Source organism: Nannospalax galili, unplaced genomic scaffold, assembly GCF_000622305.1.
Source record: "Nannospalax galili isolate Female #2095 unplaced genomic scaffold, S.galili_v1.0 scaffold95, whole genome shotgun sequence".
In the NCBI taxonomy this organism is placed as follows: domain Eukaryota; kingdom Metazoa; phylum Chordata; class Mammalia; order Rodentia; family Spalacidae; genus Nannospalax; species Nannospalax galili.
In genome coordinates this window covers 1,096,229-1,104,454 of record NW_008342393.1, presented here as the reverse complement: position 1 = coordinate 1,104,454, position 8,226 = coordinate 1,096,229, and the positions used below count along the sequence as shown (strand labels likewise).

The window sequence follows — 8,226 nt, the reverse complement described above, 5'->3', positions numbered from 1 at the left end:
TGGAATTCTTGATTCTTTAGTTGGTAAGAGGGCTCCATTAGGGGTAAGGGTTACTTTCCCCTCCCAGGTCCCTACAATTTGTTACCATTTTCTGTTCTGTCTGAACAGCCCCTGGCAAGAGAGTTTGGAGCCCAGGCAATGATGGGTCAATGATGGGCAGGGCCATGGCTTGACCAGGACTACTTCATTATCCATAGGCCTCTCACTCTCTATTTAAACTTATCAGGACCCAGAAGAGGAGTGTCAGATCTTTTATTTGTTCCTCTTCCAGTGTTGTCATATTGAGCAAATCTCCTTTCTCTGCTTTTTACTATTATCTCTTTCATTTATTTATTTTTATTTTATGTGCATGAGTGTTGTGCCTACATATATGTAAGTGCACCCTTGGCCTGCAATGCCTAAGAAGGAAAGAAGAGGGTTTTGGATCCCCTGGTACTAGAGTTAAGGATGATTGTTAGCTACCATGTGGGGGCTAGGATTTGAACCCAGGTATTCTGCAAGAGCAGCCAGTGTTCTTAATCACTGAGCCATCTCTCCAGCCCCATATCACTCATTCTTTAAAAAAATTATTAATGTTTTATTTTATGTGTATGAATATTTTGCCTGAATGAATGTAAGTACACCATGTGCATGCGATATCCACAGAGGCCAGAAGAGAGAATCAGATCCTCTAGAACAGAAGTTAAGGACGGCTGTTAGCTGCCATGTGGGTGCCGGGAACCAAACCCAGGTCCTCTACAAGAGCAGCCAGTGCTCTTAACTGCTGAGCCATCTTTCCAACCCTTTTAGTGGTGTACTGAGGCCCAAACCTAGCTTGTTAGGGGATAGTAACAGCTCTCACAGTATTGTTGGCATTATCAGCAGAAGTTCCAGATGATGTAATTTGTTCTGACCTTTTCCTGGAGGAGGAACAGGAGGGGGTTGTAGGAGGTGCCCAGGGATGGGCCCTAGCAGAGCTATCAGTACTGTACTCCAGAGCTCCAGGGGACACAATGGAGTGCACAGGGCCCCAGCAGAGACAGTGCTTGATTCACCAACTCCACCTCTCCTCTCCATAAGAAAGGATCAAAAATTTGATTCCACAGATATATGAAATATTTCCACTCCCTCCCTGCAAACAAAAAGCTACACTTTTGTGCCTTCTGATTGAAAAAAATTTAAAGCAACTCAGTTTTCTCTTCCCATACTTACTTCCCCTACAATTTTCTTCCTATTTTAATTTCTAAAACTAAATCTCACTCTATAAGCTGAGGCTAGCCTGACTATAAGTCACTATGTAGTCCAGACTGGCCTCAAACTCATGGCAATCCTCTTGCCTCAGAGTGGTGGCATTATAGACTTTTGCTACCATACCTACTCAGGCTCTATTTCTTACTAGTTAATTATTGACTCCTACAAATCTGCTTCCTCATTTGGAAAATGTGTGATGTGAAACCAAGCATTTTACTATAAGCAATGGGATAAATTCAAATAAAAATAGTACAACGGTGCCTAGCCTGCAGTATTAGTATCTGACATGCAGAAAGTCTTCAAAAACAATTACTTTGGAGATGGAGGCAGGAGGATCAGGAGTTCAAGTTCAGCCTCAGCTCCATATGGAGTTCCAAGCCAGCCTGGGCCACACTAAACCGACCATCTCAAACAACAGTTGGTAATTATATAAACAACTAGGGATGCACTTTAAAAATGTTTAACAACTGTTCTCCCAGGTCAAGCATGGAACAATTTGAACATTAAACTGAATAATGATACTGGGCCTGGTGGTGCATGCCTGTAATCCCTCCACTGGAAAGATTGAGGAGTTTCTGGTCAGCCTAGATTAACAGAGTTCAAGGCCAATATGTGTTACACAATGAGACTCTGTCTCAAAAAACCAAAAAGAAAAGATCATGTTGGTATATAAAATTGAAACAAAAGAAATAACAGCTGTGAGTCTACAGTGATATCCTGAAAAATTCTAATAAATGTGGAAGAAATGATAAAATCAGAGATTCATGATTATTTATTTATTATTATTATTTATTATTTGAGACAAGGTCTCATTATGTTTCTGAGGCTTGCCTGGAACTCACTATGTAGCCCAGCGTGGTCTCAGATTTACTGTGATCCTCTTGTCTCAGCCTTCCTGCTGGCTGAGACTCATCATTTTATAAACATTGTTTGTCAAAAACAATTCATATAGAGATGGCTCAGCGGTTAAGAGCACTGACTGCTCTTGTAGAGGACCCAGCTTCGATTCCCAGCATCCACATGGCTAAGAGCACTGGCTGTTCTTGCAGAGGACTTGGCTTTGGTCCCCAGCCCTCACATGGTGGCTAACAACCATCTGTAACTCCAGTTCCAGGGGATCCAGTACCCTGCTCTGACCTCCATGGTGCACGACATGGGTGCACTGACATGCATGCAGGCAATACACTCATATACAGAAAATAAAAATAATAAATAAAATATTTTTAAAAATTCATACAAGGACTGTCAGTGAATGATAAAATCACTGACTTTAAGCGGATTGAAGAGCAGGGTACCCAGCTCAATTGCTTGCCTAGCATGCATGAAGGCCTGGGTTTGATCCCCAGCACTGCATCAAACAGGTGTGCTGGTGCATGCCTCTACTCCCAGCTCTTGAGAGATGGAAGCAGGAAGATCAGAAGTTCAAGGTAAACACTACATAATGAGTTTGAGGCTCGCTTGGAATATATGAGATCTTGTTTCAAAAACCAAAGTTGAAAAATAAAATATTCACATGGTCTCAACTTATCATCCTTTATTGCAGCCCTGCCTCCCCACTAAAAAAAAGTGCTGTCAAAGTATTACCCTTTACAACGTAGCAGACTGACTGACAATCCCTTAATCAAGAAATGAAAGTCAGTATCACTAATACTAGGACAGACTTACTAGAGAATGCCTATTCTTGCAAAAATGTTTAATATGAATATAAGCATAACCTAGATAAATTACAATTGAAGGGCATGCTACAAAGTTTAAAATGCGGGGACTGGAGAGATGGCTCAGCAGTTGGTAGTACTGGTGCCTCTTGCAGAGGACCTGGATTCAAATTCCAGCACCCAAATGGCAACTAATAACTGTCCATAACTCCAGTTCCAGGGGATCCAATGCCCTCTTCTGACCTCTGAAGGCATTGTATTACACGGGTGCACTTACCTACATGCAGGCAATACAGTCATACATATAAAATTAAAAATTTTAAAAATGAAAATGTTGCTGCCAAGTCAGACATAGTCCTGCATACCTATAATTCCAGCAGTCAGGTAGGAGAATCAGGAGTTCAAGGTCATTGTCAGCTACATAGTGAATTTGAGATCAGTTTGGGCTACATGAGACCTTATCTCAAAACAAAACCAGACAAAACATCAATGTCATGAAAAATAACCAGTCAATGGAACAAACTCTTAATTTCCAAGTGTTCTGTCTTAATCTCTGAACATTCTTTGGGAATGATGCTTCCAGAAAGATGGACTACTCTATGGGGTATTTGGGCAGGAACATGGTCTTTGAGATGACACCCCCTCCATTCCACTGTAAATACATGAAGACTATGTTTCTCTAAGTCAATTTCTCAGGGAGGGCGCCTATGATAGCTCTCTGGGAGAAATCCAACTCTCTGACCGGAATGCTGACTTTAAATTTATTTATTTAATTTGTATTTCAGGTGTATGAATGTTTTGCCTGCACCATGCATGCAATGCCTGCAGAGGTCAGAAGAGGGCATCAGATACCCTGGAACTGGAGCTATGGCTGTTGTTAGCTGCCATGTGGATGTTGGGAACTGAACCCAGGTCCTCCACAAGAGCAGCCAGTGTTCTTAACTACTGAGGCCACCTAGATTTTTAGCTCCCGGGCCCCCACTTCTAGATTTGTTTGAAGCAATCTTTTTATTTATGTATGCGTGTATTACCTGCAGGTAGGTAAGTGCACCCGAGTCGTGCAATGCCAGAGGAGGACAGAAGGGGCTGTCGGATCCTCTGGAACGGGAGTTACGGACAATCGTTAGCTGCCCTGTGGGTGCTGGGATTCGAACTCAGGTCTTCTGCAAGACCTGACAGTCAGTGTTCTTAACCGCTGAGCCATCTCTCCAGCCCTGAAGTAGTCTTATGCAGTCCAGCTAGTTTGGAACGCCCTAGTAGCCAAGAACTCCTGATTCTCGGCCCTCAGCCTCACAGGTGCTGAGATTACAGTCATCAGCTATCATACCTGGCTCTACCTAGTTGTAATCTTTAATACTCATAATATTTATAATTATGAAAATTATGAAGTTATTTATTGGGTGACTTCCTCCGTGGAATGGAAACCCTAGGAGCGAAGGTTTTTTTTTTTTTTTTTTTTTTTTTTTTTCCTGTTAACCATTTACTCAGGGTAAGCGGTGATTGGAAAGTAGTCTAATTTTCCTGATCATTACACAATGTGTACGCATACAGAGCTATCCTACTGTACTCCATAAATATGTGTTGTTATGTGTCAATTAAAAAATATACAGTCTTGGCGGGCTGTGCGCTCGCTCCGCAGAGCCCAGTGCCCGGCGCCCAAGCGGGCGCCGGCCGCCCTCACCGTCCCCAGTTTGCCGGAGCAACCGCGGCGCCACTATGCTGACAAGAGGATCGAGGTGGAGAAGCTGGTGGTGGAGATGGATGGTGATGAGATGACTCGAATCATCTGGCAGTTAAGGAGAAGAGCTCAAGCCGAAGATGTGGAAGAGCCCTAATGGAACCATCTGGAACATCCTTGGGGGAACTGTGTTCCGAGAACCAATCATCTGAAGAAAACATCCCGCGCCTTGTCACTGGCTAGACCAAGCCCACCGCCATTGGCAGGCACGCCCATGGTGACCAGTACAAGGCCACAGACTTTGTTGTAGATCGAGCTGGCACGTTCAAGATGGTCTTCACCCCAAAGGACAGCAGCAGTGCCAAGGAGTGGGAGATGTACAACTTTCCTGCAGGCAGCGTGGGCATTGGGGATGCACAACACCGATGAGTCCATCTCCGGCTTCGCGCACAGCTGCTTCCAGTGCTCTATTCAGAAGTGGCCGCTGTACTTGAGCACCAAGAACACCATTCTGAAGGTCTACGACGGGCGTTTCAAGGACTCTTCCAGATCTTTGACAACAGCCACTGCCGCTTCCTGAGGGCAGCACAGCCTCCCAAGCTCCCCTGCGCTGTCCCCACCCCACCTGGGGAGGTTGTTCTCCCAGTGTGTTTGGTTTAACTTTGAGGCTCTGGGAGGGACCCTTAAACCTGTCAGCCTCCTGTCCTGTACCCGAACTGGGCCCTTTTGCTCCCAGGCTCTACAAGACTGACTTTGACAAGAATAAGATCTGGTACGAGCACAAGGTCATTGACAACGTGGTGGCCCAAGTGATCAAGCCTTCAGGAGGCTTTGTGTGAGCCTGCAAGAACTACGATGGCTACGTACAGTCGGATATCCCGGCTCAGGGTACGCTGCAAGGCCCGGTCCCTGAGGGAGATTGTTGGTCTGTGACTGGAGCGATTTTTTTTTTTAATCAAATGAGATTTCTATATAAATTGTAAGCACAAAGGGTAAGTGAAAGAGAGACTCCTGTGGAGAAAGTGAGACACACACACATGGCATCAGTGTGGGCTTCTCAGAGAAGAGTCTTCTGGAGGGACTGTGTGTGTGTGTGTGCGCCAGCACGCCTGTGTGGGAACTGGAGATTGATGTCAAGTTTCTTCCTCTGCCGCTCCACCTTATTATTTTTAATATTTTCTTTTTTAAAAAATTACATTTATAGTCCAGTCAAAAAAACAAAAACAAAAAAACAAACAAAAAAAGTCTTTCAGCTCCGGGAGGCGGAGGCAGGAGGATCTGTGAATTTGAGGCCAGCTTGCTCTACATAGTGAGTTCCAGGCCAGCCAGGGCTACATAGTGGAGACCCTAAAAAACAAAATAGTCCCAGCACTTGGGAGGCAGAGGCAGGCGGATCTCTATGAGTTCAAGGCCAGCCTGGTCCTCATAGTGAGTTCCAGGACAGCTGGGGCTACAAGGAGACTCTGTCTCAAAAAGACCAAAAAAAAAAAAAAATAGTCTTTGCACTTGTGGGGCGGAACCTTCGCAACAAAGCAACTATTCTGGCTCTAAAGTCAGTACATCTTGCTGCCCCAGTACATTATTTGGAAATACAGGATGAACTGGAACGTAAACAGGAGAGGAAGGATACCGAACACCGGGAAGTGAACAAATGGAAACTATCCAGACACCCCCACCTACCCACCCGCCAACACCGCGCCCTTCTGATCTTTCCCTCCGGAAGCATTTGCTGCGCTCAAGCGCCAAGTGCGCATGCGCATACCGGCGGCTCGCTCCGGGCCGTAAGCCGAACCCGGTTGCAAGCGAAGGTTCCGCCTCCCGGCCTGGACGGCGGCTGCGCGGTCGGGGCTCCAGTCGGGACGCACCTTCTCGCTCCCTCCCTCCACGGGCTGCGTGCGCCCGGTGGGCGTGGGAGGAGGCGGGGAAGCAGGGAGGGGGCGGGTGTCACGGGAGGGCAGAGCGAACCGGAGAGCGTCGTCCTGAGGAGTGAAGGCGGCAAAATGGCGGACCGCTTCTCCCGCTTCAACGAGGACCGAGACTTTCAGGTAAACACGGGCGTCGCCGAGGAGCCCCGAGGGCCAGGAGCAAACAGGGGCTGCCTTGGTCTTCGACTGTCGGCCCGCTGTCGGCCGGAGCTGGGTTGCGGCGTGCAGGCCGACTCCCTCCTGCCTCTTGCCTCTCCTGGGGCCTCCCGACTTGCGTGAGGCCGCGGCTCCGGTTGCATCTCCATTCTCTTCTATGTCTTCAGCTCAGGGCTCCCCCTTTGGCTCCGGCTTTCCGAAGCCCAGCTGGGCACTTTGTGGGGGGCTGCGCTTCGGTGGGGTCGCGGCCTGTGCAGGCGCAAGGCTGGCTACCCGGGGAGAAGGGTTGGAGTGGGCAGGCTTGGGGTGAGGGGTGCCCAGGCCAGAGCTTCCGAACCCTTGCATTTAGCGATCTTCTCTGAGATCTCCTTGGGGGAATCTTCCCTCCTTGTCCCTCGTTGTGATGAACAACCCTTTTATTGTCTATCCTTCTTTCTCAGCCTGGAAAAGGGTACCCTTATCAGATGCCTTCTTGTTTGGTGGGACATTGGTGGAGCTTTCCCTGGACATTAATACTACTGTTGTTTGCAGGCCGTTAATTGGGCTGGCGAAACAGTAAGTTTATAGGACCCTGGACTGATGTAAATTTCAAATCCTACCAAGATTTGTGTGGCCTTTCTCAGCGCGTGATAACTAGTGCCTAAACCTGGATTTTTCTTTCTTCATTTGCAAATGTTGATATGGAAAAAATACCCTTCGATGGGTAAACAATTATTAAGGAAAAAGATTAAAGGCCGAATTAGAATGATTCGTTTCTTGGCTGTTGAACATTGTTACTGTGAAAATATCACATACTATAAAGGCTATAGTAGAGATTGGTTTATTCGGGGGTAAAATACATCCTCAGAGTTGCAAATCACTGCATTACTACCGCATCTCCTGGCAACAGCAATTTGGGTCAAGGGATGAACCTCAGAACTCAAGTTTTTATTCCTTTGATCTTAACTCAGAGCAACACGGGAATACTCTAGCTGTGCTTCAGAAGGCAGTCTGAAGGATTTGAATTTCGAAAAATGATTGAGTTTGTTAAATAGAGCAAGCATTTTAACGCTTTGAAAGTCAATACTGTTAACAGTCTTGGGCGTAGATCGCCATAAGTTTTGCGGCAGTAAGGGATCTTGGGGGCCCTTGAAAAGCCTTGTGGTCATGTGCCTGCAGCAGCACAACACAGCATCTCAAGGTGTTTTAAGGATGTAACTAATGCAGGACTACTGAAGTTTGAAGCAGTTCATATTAGACATTTGATACCCCGAGGAAGATTTTTTTTTTTTTTGAAAAAGCAATCCCTGTGAAACAGTAGGTGCGAAGTGTGTGAGCTTTATTAGTAATTTCTAAGGAGACATACTGATAATGAAAACTTTCAAATTATTTTCAGAGGAGAGAATTTCAAGGTGACCTAATAAAATTGAATATAGACAGCACAGACAGCTAAGTTTTGAGAAAAAATAACCCTCATTTCAGCAGGCTTAAACAGGATTTTGAACAAAGATTTTGGGAAATTGAATAGCGGGGTGCGAATGCTGTCCTTAGAAACCAGAAACTACTTTAAATTAAAATGATTTTTCTGATGCTTTCGTTCAGT

The 8,226-nt window shown here is 45.9% G+C and overlaps 1 protein-coding gene and 1 pseudogene across 3 annotated transcripts in view; both read left to right on the top strand.

Moving 5' to 3' along the window:
• The first annotated feature begins 4,627 nt into the window (after positions 1 to 4,627).
• On the top strand, positions 4,628 to 5,678 carry LOC103738427 (annotated as a pseudogene).
• Positions 5,679 to 6,388: 710 nt separating this feature from the next.
• Positions 6,389 to 8,226, top strand: part of Gpatch8 (G-patch domain containing 8) — a 103,872-nt gene continuing 102,034 nt past the window's right edge. For 2 of the 3 annotated variants that reach the window (XM_029566015.1, XM_008838197.3), the window contains exon 1: positions 6,566 to 6,608. Coding sequence is in view for 1 of the 3 variants with exons in the window: in XM_008838191.3 (XP_008836413.1) it covers positions 6,564 to 6,608 (45 nt within the window). In the remaining 2 variants the exon portion in view is untranslated. Of the gene's footprint in view, positions 6,609 to 8,226 lie in introns of all 3 variants that reach the window. The other variant, XM_008838191.3, reaches the window with a different exon arrangement.